The 17,730-nt window shown below is 46.9% G+C and overlaps 1 protein-coding gene across 2 annotated transcripts in view; it reads left to right on the top strand.

The window, feature by feature from the left end:
* Nucleotides 1–17,730, top strand: part of arhgap23a (Rho GTPase activating protein 23a) — a 71,494-nt gene that overhangs the window by 7,385 nt on the left and 46,379 nt on the right. Inside the window, exon 1 of one of the 2 annotated variants that reach the window (XM_080511303.1) lies at nt 7,889–8,065. The exons of the other annotated variant lie outside the window; for it this stretch is intronic. Coding sequence (XP_080367429.1) covers nt 8,012–8,065 — 54 coding nt within the window. The 5' untranslated portion in view covers nt 7,889–8,011. Of the gene's footprint in view, nt 1–7,888; nt 8,066–17,730 lie in introns of those variants that run through there. 2 annotated transcript variants of the gene reach the window in all.

Raw genomic sequence — 17,730 nt, 5'->3', positions numbered from 1 at the left:
AGCAACAACAGCAATATATGAGAGGAGCTTTAAAGTGTAACGCAGGCTCACGTGCAAAGCTGGAAGAAGAAATGTGATTTTAATCACTTTTGCGCTTATTATTATCACTGAATGACTGAATGTGATTTGAAGAGAAAATATCCTGATTCAATAAACCGGACAGAGAGGATCACAGATTATTTTAAATAAAATTAGAAGCCACGTTTCTCCTGTTATAAGTGTTTTTTTTGGTTTCAGTGGTGAGGATGAAATGTTTGCAGCTCAGTACTTCAGTACTTATCAATATAACTTATTCCTGACTCTGATAAAAATAGATTTATTATTGTAACTGTGGCAGTAATTTTAGGTTGCATTCAATTTTCCTGCATCACCACTACATGTCAAATTTAACTTTTTAATGTCAATGAAACACAACAACAATGCAAAAGGCAAAAAAGGAGAAGTTCACCACAGAGAAAGCTGAACAGAAAATAATACTGTTCTTGCAGCTGGAAACGTAAAATTACACGTTGTGAAAGTTTCATTTCTATAAATGACATCCATTTGCTACATAGTACAATACAATGAATGATTGTTTTTTTTCTCATTGCATCAAATAAACGATAGAGTGTTAATGATCAGCTGTTGGAGGACGAGTGACAAAAGGGCTGAAAGTAAAGCAAGTGAATAATATTAAAGAGGACTCATATTCAGAGCAGTGGCCTGCCCTTGTTTTGTTTTAAAAAAAATATATTGTTAATTGATGACGACTCAAAAAACAGTGGTGTCCGGTAGAAACTTTCTGCCTTGGCTGAAACTAGATATTCTTACAGATTTGCAGGAGTAAACCAGCATTTTGCCTCGTTTTTGTTGGTTTTCCAGGTCGATCTTCTTGGATGTATAACTTTCATTGTCTCTGAGTGTAAACAAACATCCAGGAGCCAGTCGGCCCGTCTTTTATTAGGCGCTCCTAATTTTAAATTGGTTATTCTGGGTCACTCTTGACTCATCAGTGACCAGCAGAGGAACATTTTTTACTAACATCAGACAAGCCCGCTTCCCAAATGTGACCCAAAAATACATGTCACCCTCGCAGCTCATTTTCCATCCCCCTCCCACCCCCACCACCACCCCTCTCTCTTCTGCTGCGGGAAGTGAAGTTGTGAAAGGCAAAAAAAAAAAAAAAAATCCCCAAACACATTCAAGCCGACAGGAAGGAAACTCAGTGTGCTGCTACTGGAACCACGAGCCTCTGTTTATTTTCCTTCTCTGTCTCTCAGAAGAGGGGAAAGAAAAGGTGGATTTCGATTGGGGGTGGGGGGGGGGGGCGACAACACAGGGATGTCCTTTGAAGAGTGTGTGCCAAGCGTTTCTAGTAACGAGAAAGCAAATTATAGACACAGTGGAATACCCTGGCATGATTCACTGGTGTGTTTGTCTGGAGCTCTCGGGAACTGATTTCTGGGGCTGAATCAGGGGTCCTGTTTGTAAACTGTGACACCTGAACATCCGTGACGCTCTCCTTGTTAGACTCCGGCTACTTCCTTCTCTTTGTTCCTTTATCTCACGCACTCCCGCATGGCCCCCCTTCTAATCAGCTATCCACGTTTGGAGATGAGATATAGAGCATCAGTATGTTTGGGAGGAAAGAACTTCAACCACCTTTGATTGGTTGAGATAGATAAGGCTCTTTTTGCGTGTCTAAGTTTGCAAATGGCCGGTCCTTTGGCTTGAATTTATGTCTGCATATTTTTAGCCACGGTGAATCATTGTGTCCAGTATCCTGCACAGAGTGGATGTCCTACCTCCAACATCCAACGGCTTGTTTGATGGAGTGACGATTCCCATCAAATGGTCGATGACGTCAGTGGCTCCTGAGACGTTAAAAACCTGCAGTAGTTCTTATAAACTTTGCCAATGAAAATTGGGCAACCAGTGAAGTTGGGCTGGAAAGTTATGTTTTTGTCTGCGTGCATCTATTTATTTATTTATTGGTTTGTACGTATGTGTTTTTATCAACTTTATGCATAAAACTACTCACCTGAATTGCATGAAATTTGTTGCGTGATTTGTCATCGTTCAAGGACCAATTGATTAGATTTGGGGACATTAAAGAATAAGTACCCCCCAAAATGGCAAAAAAATGTCCCATACAAAGCGGATGGGAGAGGCACCTCATGGAGGGGAACGAAGGAGATCAGTGTCTGTTGCCATGGAGACGCTCCCTGCTCAGTGTTTCATAGTGATGTAAGTCCCGACCTAGTTAGCATCGATGTGAGCTAACGGCCATCATATTACCGATGCTAACTCGGTTCTGCAAACAAATGTGGCATTGGCGAAGGCCTGCATTCTACCGAGTGTAACTCTAGATTATTATTTTGGAAAAACTTAAGATTTCATGTTGTTTCATTTTCCTTCTGTTTATGGCAACAAATTCTCCTTGTAAGCTGCTTTTCTTTGCCTGTTTTCTGACATATTGAATATTGATTTGAGGCCTGTTTGCTCTGAGATTCTTTCTGACACTTGTTGTTGATCAAAAATTGGAAAGAGGAGATGAGAGGGGATCCGGTCATGTCACAAAGTCCTCTGAAACATGGACCAACAGTAGGATCTGCACGGTGTCTGCTTAAACTGTGGAGGGATCAATTGTTTTCAGGTCAATCACTGGATCCATACATGCATCAGCTTGATTGAAGTTAGCGTGGTAAAGTTTCCAAACAGGCCAACAGTCCATCAGACAGAGACAAACACGTCGAAATCTACAGTTTGAGTACCTGATATGAAACACGCACGAGGAGGAATTCACACCCGAACCAGGATCTCTTTGATGTGAGGCAAGAGCGCAAACCACCACACCAACATCCAACCTGTGAATGGAAACCAACGGAGTAAAACAAAGAGAAAAATGAAATATAAAAAGGTTCCTGGAGATAAACAATGGAGACGGTTTGTTTTTAGCTACGAGCTTCTGGGGTTTCCCTGATTTCTGATGGAAAGTTTGAGTGTATCAACCCAGGAAAAACCTTCTGATGGAAACACTGAATGGGTACGGCTTTGTGGTCACGAAATGCAATGAAATCTGGAAGAGTTTGAAATCAGAAAAAAATATTCCAGGAGGCTTTTCTGACCTTTTTTGGGAGGGGGGGGGGGGGGGGGGGGGGGTAAATTCATTAAACCCTCATTGTGGGAGGTTGTAATCGACAGGTCGACAAACCCTTGAAGTCTCAATCCAATTTCAACCAATTTATGTGATCGTTTAACCGTTTTCCACACGTTTTGCCCGTGTCATTCAGTCACAATGAATTTCTGGCTTGTTTGCTCTGACCGGTCAGCTGCTTCCTCCTCTCGTGCCAGTTGTCTGGCCAGACAAAGAGGACTTCTCTGTCACGCAGAGGGAGGGGGTGGTGGTGGAGGGGTAGTGAGAGGCAGAGGAGGCAGGGAATTTACGGCTCTGGCTGGAATCCACGCAAGGCCTGTGTCGAAGCCGTCACCCCCTCATCCTTCTCAACTCTCCCCTCAAGCCCCCTTCAAAGGAGTGCCTCTGTGTCAACACATGAGCGCAGACTGACACATGCCTCGCGAATGGTTCGTACGTCTACATCTCGCCGGATCTGCTCATGAATGTGTTCGTACCTGCTTGGCAATAAGCAGCCGGACGGCGCCTCTTGAGCTTCAGCATTTGCCAACATACTGTGAGGTATCCTGTGACTTTCAGCCACAGTTCATCAGGCCCAGACCATATGAATCGGCCTCCTATTACTGGTGCGACAAGGACAGAATCAGATCGGGGACAGAGATATGGAGGCAGGGAAGCTCGGCCGGGACTTGCGCATTTCTTTATTTGGGAAACTCTTCCACAATGCGCCTTCGTTAAATGCAAGTTGAAGAGTAGCATGTCCAGCAGGGGGGGGGGGGGGGGGGGGGGAATAGTGCCGTTGGAGTCTGTGCAGGCCTGAAGTGAAGGATGTTGAAAAGATCTGGCAGCTACGCTCCACGGAGTGAAAGTATGCGCGAGCACAGAGGGTGACGGGGGTCCAGCGAGAGGACAGACTCAATAACGTGGAGGAAGTGGAGTGAAACAGCGGAGATAGGGAAGAATGAGCGGAGGAGGGGTAGACGCAGAGGAGCACCGTTATTAGCGGCGTACCGGTGCACACGCTCTGTGAAGTGGCCTAGAATGGTATGGAGGATGCCCACCCACCGTTCCCTGCATCGCCCCCCCCCCCTCCCCTCCCACAGCCTCAGCAGCAGAGCGGCGGTCTGCCACCGTCCTGGCAGCGCCGCTCGCCAAGCCGGGCCGGCAAAAGGGAAACAAGAGGCGGGTGTTGGGGGGCACGCGGTCGACCGAGTAAATAGGATGATGGTCGTTTATGGGTTTGTCCTACAAGGCTCTGGTGTGTGTGTGTGTGTGTGTGACAGAGAGAGAGAGAGATTATGTAATGGCTATGGACGCTCAGGCCTCGAGGAAAAGAGATCTGGGCGTGTCGCCTCGCATCCTCCTCATTCCGGGCGTCCGCCCGGTCAATGACAGGGACGCACCCGACACCCGAGGCAGTGTGTCAGCGAGTCAGGCTGACCCAGAGAACAGAAAGTCCTCAGATGAACGCTGTAAGCCACCCAGTGCAGTCGGTGACACAGAGGGGGATTATTAAACACTTGTCCTGGCCAGGCGAGGATACAATGGCGGCTCGTTCCCACATTTCAGCGCCGCGGGTTTTAAAATACGCTTCATCCACCTGCTCGCATGTGACACGAGACACCCCGAGCGCACACAAATCTTTCTCCTCCTCTCCGCACCTTTCACTCCCCGCTGGCCGGCGAGACATCAATAATAGAAGGCTGGTTTTGCTCGCTTGACAAGCAAATTGGTGGTGGCGTGTGAGCGTGTCTGGGCTGGGGTGCAGAAAGGAGCGCCGTCCATCACTCTTCCCGCCAAAAAGAAAAAAAAACAAAAAAGAAGAAGAAGAACCATCCGTCTGGGTGAGTTACTTTCAAGTCATACAGGATATAAAGAGTCCAGCTGTGACATTAACCCCCTCGAAATGCTCGAGGCCCAGAGTCTGTATCCCGAGAACATCTGCCCCCATTTCCCACCTTAAGACCCCCAGACTCCCACTAAACCTCTGGTGAGGCCTCGGTGGATTTCTGGAAGGTGACCTGATATTCGCAGACGGCTCTCCGCCTCACTCCTTCGCAGTGTGTTTAACCGACGGGGGTGGGATTTAAGACACATATGCCAATTATCCGCGTCAAATGGGAGATGAGTGAAGGTCAGGACGAGGACTTTGGAGGACCCCCCCCCCGGCGAGGAGCCAGAGGTGGGAGGCCACGGAGACAGAGTGAGCAGACACAGGAGACACAGAGAGATGAAGGCTGAGTTGGCAGCTGCAGCTCTTGGCGTGGGAAGAGTCCTGTAAGCTGTTTTTTTTTTTTTTTTTTTCCTTCTTCTCCCCCCCTATGACTCCGGTCTGTTTCCCCATCGGCAGGGAGGCTTTTGAAGTGGCTCTCTGATACTCGCTCCCCTCCAGAGTAATGGCAGCCACATGGGCCCCCAGCTTTGAGCCATCGCGCCAGCTCAAGCCAGCAGCTTCTTTTAAAAGATCTTCTTTCACTTTTACGCCTTCCTCCCCTGGCCCGAAGCTCACACTTACGCCAACTTCTCATGATGCCACACTTTCGAATTATTAATAGTTAAAACGCAAGGGTAACTTCTTGGCAACCACCCGAGGTTCCTGTGGAAGTGATGAGTCAGCTTCCCATGACCGTGTGTGTCCATCGATTCACATGGACAACACGCATCATATGCAGCCAAGGCGGCTAAAAATACAAATAAAAAGTCTGTCGACACTTTTCCGAGAACGTGTGAATTATAGCCTGGGTGTGGAAGCTATTGTCCGAGGATTTCAATGAACTGCCTTTTCATTTTTAGCTGCTGCGGGCATCTCTTCATCGTGAGTCATTGTTTAAGGAAGGCTCCGGTGGTTTTTGTTGTTTTTTTTACATATAAAATCCCTGTTTCATAACGGTACATCAGATTACAAGCTGCAGTGGTGAAATTAGGGGTATTTTACAGGCTCGCTGTTTCGTCCCATTTACATGAACCCTGAATTATGTGATGAAATCATTGTATGGGTTTATATGCAACAACAAAATCGTTCGATATCAATCCCATCATGTTTTGCCCTGTGACATTGGCCCTTTGCGACATGTGCACATGATTCTACATCCAGCTGTTCTCTGGTATTGAATTTGGATTTGTTAGGAATTTGTGTTTGTTTGGAAACTGCAAAAGTAAAACCAAAACCAAAACCATCGTTTAGTTAGATTCAAGGAGAAATGAGAATTTGGGTACAACAGCCCATAATATCGCCCCCATTTCATCAGCTCTTCATTGGCTCTCAGCCAAATTTTGAATTCATATTAAAATTTTAATTCTAAATTTCTGAGTATAGCATAGTCATACTCTAGCATGCTGTGCCACTTTTAATTGACAGATTTTGCACTTTTGTTATGTATTTTATTAAAATATTTGCTTTATTATGCTGTTTAAGTGCTTCTTTTATATATACAGTTGGAGTTGTGTACACTCCACTTGGCCAATAAAGATGACCCTCATTTTAATCAGATTGGTAGTTTAGAGAATTACTTGTGGTCCATGTAACCAACTGCATCTAATGGCAACCAGTCAAGCAATACATTTCTTTAATCGCCATCATTTTTTCTAGGAATAATATTGATGTTTTATGGAATTTGTGTCTGCCACAAATACATTTGTGATGTTTTCCCACCCTTCAAAGATGACATGATTCATACATTCATGAAGAATTGATCAAAAACAATACAAAATGATAGCAATTGATTTGCTATGCCATCAATCATAATACAATTGATCAACTCTTGTCATGTAAATACATCGAATTGACTAACCAGCATTCGATCTTTTGAGAACTATAATACATTATGAAGACATTATAAATGTCAATAGTATATTCAAAGAAAAAAGAATGTACTGAAGCACCGACAATGTTTATATCTTGGCAAATAAATGAGGCTTATATCGCCAATATGATGATATAAAGCTTATAAAACACAATCATACATATACACACCTGAACTTGCGGTATTGTGCGGGGACTGACAGTGAAATGTAACGTACCTGCTTTATTTCACTTAAAAAGATCGTTACACGCTACTTTCCAAGCATACATGAAAATCTGATCCCGGCCGCTTCTCCACTGTCCGGCTGGGAGAGGCAGCCAGAGGGAGCCCGCACGCTGCGTGTCCGCAGGGCGGAGCGCATAGTTTTATCAAACACACCCTCTATCCTGGCCACTTCCGTCAAGTTAGCGCTCGCGGTAACTTTCCGTTTCCGTTGGAAAATAAACGGATTAAAAACAACGAAAAACAAAAGTTGTTTTGTTTAGAAAAAGGATTAAAAACGTGTTTATAGCCCAAATGAATGTCAAATATTTCTTAAAAACGTATATTTTGTGTTTCTCCGGTGCTAAATGACTAAAAGTAGCTCGATATTAAGCAGCGAGCACATAAATCTGACGTCCATCGAGGATACAGGGATAGTTTGAGGGTAAATTTATTGTTTTTTAAGTCGCATCTCTCCACTTTTAGCGTTGTTTTGTGAAGACGCACGGATGACTTTACAGTGAAGGCGTGCCGCCCCACTTCCGGTGCTCCCGGGCGGTGCTGTGTGGGCAGGAGAGAGAGAGAGAGAGAGAGATAGAGAGAGAGAGAGCAAGAGAGAGAGAGAGAGAGGAGGCGGGAGGGGGCAGCGAGCTGGACAGCCCGAAACAACGGCAAACAGAGCTGGGTCTCTCTCTCTCTCCCCCCCTCCCCTCTCTCGTTGGTAGGAAGGAAGCAGGAAAAGTGTCGGGAGCTATAAGTTTGCGTCCCGAGCGGAGCGTCGTTACTCCCGCAGCCGCTTTTTTTTGAACACGAGCGGGCAGCCTCCTCTCCTCCTCTCCTCCTCCTCTCCTCCTCCTGTCTCCCTCTGCAGCCGAACTGTCTGCGCTGTCCAATGAATGGAGTTGCTTTTTGCCTTGTTGGAATACCTCCCTACTCCGAGAACCACGTAAGTGCCCCCGGAGCGGCTCTTTATTATTGCACCTGGACATATTGTGTTTGGACGGCCGCTGGTCAGAGAGCGTGATTTCCTAAGAGGATTACCGCCAGTTTACACAGCCACTGTGTACACACACACATACACACTCACACACACACACACACACACACACACAACCAGCATACTGTACACCGAAAACCACAAGATCCCAGCGCTTTCCTTTGCAGCTTCTTGTTCGCCGTTGTGTTGCGCAGCTCATTTTTAACAGTGGCCCCGGACCTCCATCCTCCACATGTGTGCGCCCCTGCTGGTCCAGGCTGTCAGTCTTGCAGCCGGGACGTCCTCGACCAGGGATGAGGGGGGGCTTCAGGGCAACCACCACCACCACACAGCCTGGTGCATCAGGGCATCACCTTGCTGGGGCGTAAACAACAATAACAACCTCTAAACTGCACCCTTGGACTGAAGAAGAACGGTCACAGTGGTCGGAGCAGCTATACACTGAGTTCCTCCTGGTGTGGCTGGAGTGTGTCATGAAGTCATGAAGTCATGAAGTCATGAGGGAAGACATGTCAGCCTGGGCGGAGGTCTGCTCCTCTCAAGAGGCGGATGATTTGGTGTCCAGTCAGCTTCAGATTGAACCTCTGTGGTTTCAGAGGGAAGGCGGTGATGTCGTCTCGACTTTGTCCTCCTCTGCTGTAACTTAAGCACCATCATTGAGTTTGATTGTAGGTGGAGTGTCTTTGGTTTACGGGACAGCCGACGTTTACACAAGTTTTTAAGCTCCCCAAAAAAAACCCACTTATAAACAAAGCAACGGATTAATCACAAGTCACTTTTTTCCCTCCCGTCTCTTTGCATACTTGTGCTTGCCTCTTTGAATCCTCGTCAATGTTTATGTTGTTGCAGAGTTGATCCCCTCCAGCAAACAATAACAGTCCCTCACTCTGTGGTCACAACTGAGCTGCTCTGTGTCTCTGTGTGACTGTAACAAAGCTACGAACACACAAACGGGGGCCGTTTGCGTGGATCTCTTTTGAGTGGAACATGCATCGTAAATACACAGCGTGCCATGCGGGCGCCCACAAAGCTGTCGTTTTAATCAGCAGGCGCTCATAAAGCTGTGATCAAAGTGCCTCCCCTCACCGTTAGCGGATGTCGTCTCTTATAAAAACGCAGGCTCCCGTGCCGACCGCCACTCGTCTCATTACGGCCCCTGGCTTGTTTCATACCTGACCTTTCACCCCCCCCCCCCCCCCCCCCCCAGAAGAGTCTGCATGTCGTCTCACTTGTCCAGAGGGAGGAATGCACTGTAGTCAATGTCTGGGGTTTTTTCTTTTAACAGATTGACGAAGGTTCAGCCAACTTTCTTTTATTGGATCCCACTCAGAATCCAGTGTTAATCTGTTTTTTTCCTAACTTTGATGCACACACATGTTGCAGACTTTCGAAAGAATCTTATTCTCGTTTTCGAGAGCATAAAAACCTCAGGAAACGGGCTGCACAATACATTGATTTATTATTATTATGATTATTATCATTTATACACATGGCAAAAGACTCACAGAACTGTAATAACTTCAGTGTTTCCATGCAGTCTACATTTACCGACATGTGGCCAATCGAATACAGACTGTCAACAAGAGATTGTGTTGACAACAGAGTTCACTTTTTATTTTCATATGACGTCATACCTGGTGGCAACAGGACAGAAGTCGGAGGCCCAAAGGCATAAAAACAAAGGAACTGCACAGCTTTGGAAATGTTGGTATCTCTATTAAATTGGGTCAAAAAAAGAAAGAAAGACGCCACTGGTTTTGTGAGAACGAATCAAAAAGACATCGATGCCTGACAACATTATTGCATATCTCACATTTAACTATCCAGCAGCCCTACTCGGGGCCCGCCATCTCTTTGACCCCGGGTCAGGAACCACTGGACTAAACCTGTAAGCCCTTTTTTTTTTTTCTATTATCCTCCGCTGACTCGGGGCGAACATGTGATTCACCTCTAATCTGTTTAGTGACGGAAACCAAACGAGATGCAAAATAATCGAGTTAAAACTTCAATCAGCAGAAGAATTACGCGCAAAGTAAAACGTGTGGGTGCCGCGTCGCCGCGGAGGGGGGAAAGCAGGAAAGTGTCTGTTTGATGAGGGCAGTTGGGATGATGTCCGGCGGGACCGCCGCCGTGATGCTGTTAGCCGCCCGGCCCTAATGCAGCGCTGCAGCTGGTCTGTGGCGCGAGATCAATAGAGGCAGCAGGGCGGGGCAGAGGCCAGCCTGATGTCTAATGCTGCAGTGTGCCACGTGACGCCGGAGTGCATCGATGATGGGGAAACATGAGAGCGCTTTTATGACAATCTTAAGCCGGTCGATGCTAAAGCCCCTCTTTTGTCCGCGCGGCACGTGTCGCGGTTCACCGATACTCTCCAGGCCGGCGCTTCTGTCTGTGTCCACTGACGACTAACGATGACACGGCCTTTTCACATCCTGTACCTTCTTCTGGTCTGTGGGGCCGACGTGTTCCCAAGTCGGAAGGTTTCACCCAGACTTTATAGCGGGACCCTCACTCGTCCACAAAGCCTCCGGGTCCCGCGGGGCTTCCTGCTGACCCGGCTGGTCGTCGGACGGACCTCGAACCGCCGAGGCCCGTCCAGTCAGCAGGCCCGGGACGAGTTCCCGGTCCAGGCAGCCGTAACTGAAAACAGCTGAGAGACGCTGCAGAGGAAGGGTTTCAGTGATTGTTAGCGGATGGCTTCACCACATTGGCTCGGAGCGCAGGAGGTGCTGCAATGCTGAGTGTTGTTTCAAGCCGTCGCACAACAACTCTGGACCTGACAGGTCAATCCATGTGGCTTTGTTTTGCTGATCACTGTCTGTTACCTCACAGAATTTAATCTCTTTGCTGATAATGCTTTAAGAAAGACAGACACATTGATCCGACGAGGATTCACCCAACACAAATTCAAGGAGTCACAGTAGTAAATGCATCTACTGGGAACATTAAGTTGACTGAGGTCCTGCTTCAATTCAGTTTTGCTTTTCTGTCCGGTGCCTGTTTGGATTTTGTTCAGTTACTCCAGCTTCTGCCCACAATCACAGACTTTCTCATTGGGTTAACTGGAGACTCTGGACACTACGTCTTCCTCACTACCTCTAGATATTTTCCTCCTTTTTTTTTCTTTCCGCATCTCCGGATTCGCGCGGTTCGCTTTGTTTGTCGACTACCCATAATGCACTGCGCTAAAACGTCCCATACTCTCACCCCCCGTCCACCGGAAAGACCGTTTGGATGAGAACCGAGACTGACGTCCTCAAGTGGACCAGAGATCGCTTACTGGTTCCAGGTCAGAGTTTGGGGGAAGCGTTAGAGCGAAACGGTCTTTCCCAGAACCTCCCTGAAGAGAACTCTGGATATGTGAACCCCTCCTCCAGTGTGAGGGTTGTTAGAATCGGGTCCAACTCAAACGGCTATAAGAGAAGGAAGTTCTGCACAAATGAATCTCATAATCTTGTCCTCCTTTACAGTGAAGTCAGTGTTTGTTTGGAAATGAGCATTTGATGAGATGCATTCAAGATGCAATGGAAATGTGAGATTACCTCATGTAATATCCTTTTTTTGTTACCAATTTATTAGAGTTCCTTTACTAATTCATCAAACCTCTTTAAAAACATTTGAACTCCAACAGCTGTCCTGCCACCGTTTGACTATTCCCGCACTTTTTTTTACGTTTCTCCCCGCCTTATTTCAGGAATTCCCTCCCGTGTTTTGGCATCTTGGTTGGCGACCGGAGCGTCGGAGCACCAGGCATGTTGTTGGACGTGTGCGTCGCTCGGCGTCCCGCATCGGTCCATTAACAAAGTTTAAAACGTCTCTCGCACCTTCACACCTCCGCCCTCCCGTCCCGACACCTCTCGCCCCCGCTGCATTCCTCCGGCTCGGCAGCTGCCAGACGCCTCGCACCCGCGGCCATTAGCCCGGGGAGAGCGCGCGGGTGTGCGGCGGCGTGTACGCGCGCTCTCCCCGGCACAGGTGTTTCGCAAATAAAAAGACACTTCGGCTTGTTTGCATCGCACTTGAAAGGGTCAGAGTTGCACGTGCAAGTCGTAATCTGAGTGCAGGTGCATGGAAGTGGCTCTCACACACACACACACACACACACACACACACACACACACACACACACACACACACACACACACACACACACACACACACACACACACACACACACACACACACACACACACACACACACACACACACACAGAGTTTCTGTCCGTTCTGAGGATTGAAATGTGTGAAATGTGTCGCGCTTTAATTCGCTCTCTCCTTGTGTTTGCACGAGTGTGTCCTTGATGCTGTACAAACATCAGGCAGCCCATGTGTGGCGGCCGAAGGACATCAGTCATCGTTGACCTTGTTTACTGTGCGAAGGGAGCGGCTGTGCGGCGAGCGCAGCCCTGAAAATCACCAGCGTTTTTGTTGCTAATGGATTTTTATTGATCTCCTTTTAGTCAACCAGTTGTATCTTTCTCTGTGGCGGAATAATTCTGTATGTATCTGTTTTGGTATGGATGCATCTATTGATTGCATGATTATCGTTTTTCCCCCTGTATTACCAACAGGAAGTTAGTTTGAAAAGTACAAAATAATTTGTTTGGATTATGTCGATTGTGTAGGTTTATGGTTAAACGCTTCAAATCCAATTCTACTTTCCCTTAAGTGGCTGTAAGTATACCCTCCTACAATATTAAATATGTTTTCCATCCGGCTTCTCGTTGTGACTGGCTGTTTTTTCCAACTTCGCCATCCTGTTAAAAGGAAATCTCTCAGTATCCATATCATGTCTGAGTACATGTTGGCCTGACGAGGCGCCGGCAGTTTGATTGGAAAAGTTAATGAGTTTGTGCTTTTGTTTTTGTAAAGAAAACTACTCATCGATCACTATATAAGTAGTTCTCCCCCCCCCCCCCCTTTTTTTTTTTTTCCCCCCACCTGGACGGTGCTACCCGTCCTGGACACAGTCTGTCCGCCTCGTCCGCTGTGTACGTGTGTCTCTCGCGGCGTCTGACTGGCCGGCGCTGCGAGCTTCGGTGCGAATACAAAGCCCCTCACAGAAAACAGATGAGGGCTAATTAGATTCAGCCTGTGGATGGTCTGGCATGCGTCAGTGCCTCGTTGTGTTTGCCGAGCTCAAGTGTTGATGTGTGTGTCTGTTGTTTCTGTGGAGGAAAATGTTGTACAGTACGCCGGGGGGCGGGGGGGGGGGGGGGGGGGGGGGGGCGCTCGGCGTTGATGTGAGGCTTGGCTCGTCGCTGGAGGGGAGGGGGGGGATAGCGAGCGAGTCGGATCTTGTCTGGATGCGCAGACCCGACTCTTAGTCTGTATCTGTTTGCGGGATCGGCCCGAAGGCGGCCCGGCGGGCTTTGAATAGGGGTCAAGGTTCAGGGGTGAGGGGCCCACCCCCCGTCACACACTTGGCCCCCAGTAAAGAGGCTAAAGAGGCAGGAGGGAACCCCCTGTCACTGTGTGCAGCAGGGGGCCACTGGGGTTAAACAGGGGCCGGCGTTTGACTGATTTCCATTCAGACGACCCCGTCCCGCGTCTTGTTTTGTCTCCGGCACGTCCCGATATTGACCCGATTTTTAGACGTCGCATTCCAGACACGTTCGTATTTTCACAACATCGTCCCGACAATGAGCTCAAGTGAGCGTCTGAGTCACTTGGATCAGCTGTTTTAATACATCTGTCTCTTCGCAAACAGTCTGAACTGCGTTGGAATGCGAGCAGGAGAGGCGAGGCGATAAAGAAGATAACAAATAAGAGAGGATCCCGATGAGTCATGGGGGAGAATGATGCCACAAAGAGGCTACGGAAAGTGAAAACAGGCCGAAGACGCGCGAGCTCTTCCTCCATCGCCGTCCCGAGAGCTGCCAAATTCACACTGAGCTTGTAAACTGCAAGCACGAGGGGGGAAACGAGAGTTTTGTGAAACCTTCTGGGGGGGGGGAGCACACAAACCAAAGACGATGAAAGTGCTCCAAAAAAATAGGTCTTTAATAATAGTGTTAAAATGTGGGTTTTCCCTCCATTGTTGGTGTTTTTGACATCGCCTGAATGAGAATAAAACAAAATCTCTTTGGTGTGCGGGGTTGTTTTATCCGAGGAGCAGCAGAGGAGGAGTTCAGGGAGCAGAGGTCAAAAGTTTCAGCTTCTCAGACTCAACACAATGAATCCAGTTATGGTTACGAAATGAACTTCACGCCTCAAGAATGCATCAAATTGCAGCTGATTTCTCCAACGAGAGAGGAATTCATTATTTGTGGCTCGATATGAAGTCATAGAAAAAACTTTATCTCTTTACTCTGTTATTGCTTCTGGAATAAACAAGTGTTGCATTTTTATTTTTTTATTTTTTTGAGTCCACCCATGTGATTAGCGGCTGTCTCTCAGGACAACTTGTGATCCAAACAAAGCATTAAGGAATTCAAATAAATGTTGGGAGGACTTAAAAAAAAAACGAGAGAGAGAGATGAAATGCCGCTTGTATCCAGAATGATGAGTTGTATCACTAATTCCCACCTCAGATTATAAAAAAAATCTAAGTTTTCCCTGGTTCATTGCCATTTTTCATGAATAAATTGACTCGTGTACAAAATCAAATGTTTTTTTTTTCCCCCTTTAAAGACTCGTGCAAAGTCCACATACCGCTGATGAGAGAAACCCCATTTGGATTCATCCGACCACACTCACTACAAATCATTAGATGTGGTTTGTGCAGTGGCAGACTGTCAAAAGCACAGGGCCACTCTGCTGTCAGGAACTCAGCTTGGTGTTATATTTAGTGTGATTTCAATGAAAAAATATTCCCCCCCCCCCGAAGGTTTCTAAGTTATTAACAGCTGTCTATTCTTTTCAGTACGTAGCTTTTAAAATCAACAGTGACTGGTCTTTATAGCTGAATATAGATGGTCGTGAATCGTTCTCTTCAGCCAGTCAGGTATTTATTATGGGGGAATCGAGCGCTCACGCAATGCCGTCTGTGATTGGCTGCTCAGAGAGCCACCCGGTCAAACCGAAGCATATCCATGTCGACTTATCGGTTATACGCAGGCTGATAGAGGAATGACAATTTATTCCTGTTGCAGATCATTCCACAGTGCTGTTTTCAAGACAAGCTCTTGCTAGACAAAGCCGGACATTGTGAAGAACGGTTATCCCACACAAGGCTCGCGAGCTTGTCCCGGCAGCAGGAGGAATTTTTCTGCCCACTTTCGATCCAAGCGGTTCCCCTCATTCGAGCGCCTCAGAGGATACGCGATAAAATGTCTTGCTGAGAATGTTTCGGCGCTCCAGCGTCTTAATCCAGCACCGATCGCTCAGTTCAATGTAATTCATGTACAGTCGCAGAAAACTTTTTTGCTTGCCTCTGAGCCAAGAGTAAAATATCCATTGTCACTACGATACTTTTGTCGTGTAGATTGAATATATTTACCGATGATAAAGTGTGTATCTTGTCAGTCCTGAACGCTGCCCGGGGGTTGTTTACACTGTAAAATGGCAGCGGGCCAGCTTCGGAGCCCATCAAAAGCTCCAGCTCGGAGTTGATGAACTGTGAATTGCAGGTCACACGCAGTAACTGACTGTTGTTTTATAGAGCTTAGCGAGCTGACTCGCTGACCTTTATCTGTACTTCCTAAACAAGCCGGGGGCCGCCGCGCCGCGTCGTGCCTCTCTGGCCGTGTGCGAGAGCGCACCGAGGGGAGGACGCCGTTTCGGCAGACCGACGGAATCATGGGATAGAGATTAGCAGGGGGCTAATGAGGAGCCGCGGATGCTGGGAAGTGATAGAGCGCCGCGGTTTCCCCTGATGCCGGCTGGTCGAGCACAACATCGCCTCTGTTTACATGTTGACTGAGATTTTCTCAGCGGATAACTCCAGTCAACTGGAACAGACACTCATGTTTTAAAGGGGAGTGTTCGGTGCAGTTTTTGTTAGTGAAGAAAACACTAGAGACAAGAGGAACTATACTTGGTGCGTACTGTCCTGGGGGTGGATATCACAATAACTTTTGTAATATCTTCAGGTAGTTTTGATTAATAAAGTTCTTTTTCTTGTTCTTCTTCCGCTTCTTTCAATAGTGTCCTTCAGAATTAAAGCGCTTCCCTTTAAAACGGAAATAACGCCATCTATTAGACAATAAAACACCAATAATAGCAATTAACAGGGTTAGCATCATTTCAAAGAAACACCCCTCATGACCATTATATAGATGCAGCACAACAGAAGATAGAAGCATGGACGGACCTTCATTAGTCCCTTCAGGATCTTGCAGCCCTCGTTTTTCAGGTCAAGGAAAAATACAGAACATTAAAAAGCAGCCTCAAATGTTCCACTTCTGCTCTTGGGCTCTATTGAATAAGCTCCAAAGCATGAATACCAATATCAAACGCAAAACTTAAAAAGTCCAGAATGATTTTTTGTTGTTGTAGCTTTTAAACCAGGCAGTGTGACTGCAAACATTATGTAATATGTAATCCACTTAGATGGCTGTGGTGGGAGACACTGTATAAATGAAATTGAATTGAATTAAAACGTATTGGATTGTAAAACAACCCAAGCTTCAGTGTCCAAGCAGAGCAGTTCGTACAGTTATCTGTTACTTCATGTGGAAAACTGGATCCAGAGAGGAATTCTGCTTGTGTTCCACCACAATGTCACTCCCGAGTACGAAAATACTTTCCAACACTTTTCTGCAAAATGGGAAAAAAAAGAAGAAAAGTTTTCTTTTAGTTTCTCAAAGTTGATGAAGAATCACGAATCAAATTAAAATGTGTGTACTTGTTGTTGCTTACAACACAAATGTTACCTGTCTTTACTTCATTCTTCGGTGTTGACTGAACATTCCCCCGCTAGTAGTAAAAAAAAAGATTGATCTAATTGTTACATCTTTCTTTTGTTCCCCCCCTTTGTGTGTCTCCTTCAGTGAGGTTGTTTTTTTCTTTATCTCCTGGCTTGTTCCACATTTCCAGCTCTCCTGTCTTCTCGTTCTCCCGTGACGTTGAGTGATCGCTCCCCGCTTTGATCCCACTTCTCCGTTTCCTTCTTTGGTCATCCCCCTTTCGGGATACTCCACTATTGTTGCTCTTATTTTTTTATTTTTTCCCCCCACAATTCGTCTGAACTCGGGACTGCCGCGCTGAGCTGATCAACCTCGTGAAAGGTATTTTTGAACCTGGGGTCTTTGCGCCATAAAAGGTCTGTTTTGGTGCGATCCCAGCGTATCCACCTCCTCCTCCTACGTTTTCTCTGTTTACACAATGAAAACGAACACCGCGTTTCTCTGCTCTCAGTTGTACTCCTGCGTCTCTGCTCCAAATAGCAGCATGAAACCCACATGTGTGTGAACGTGTGCATCCGCAGTCATCACCACCAGCTCTTTGGCCAAAGAGGGAGACCCATCCTCCCTCACGGCCGATCTTCTATTTTTTTTCTTTTTCTGGGGTGAAACGAGTCATGAAGCCACGGAGGACAGATCGTTTCCCCGGGGTCTGTGAGGTTGTTTTTTTTTTGCCAATCCGGCATTTAAAGGCCGCCTAATACAGAGTGACAGAGGCTAAACAGCCAACGTCACCATCATCAGCTTTGGCATATGGCTCTCATCATT

The sequence above is a fragment of the Blennius ocellaris genome (assembly GCF_963422515.1).
Source record: "Blennius ocellaris genome assembly, chromosome: 16".
Lineage (NCBI taxonomy): Eukaryota > Metazoa > Chordata > Actinopteri > Blenniiformes > Blenniidae > Blennius > Blennius ocellaris.
The sequence above is the reverse complement of the archived record's forward strand: the minus strand, read 5'-3'. Positions and strand labels throughout refer to the sequence as shown.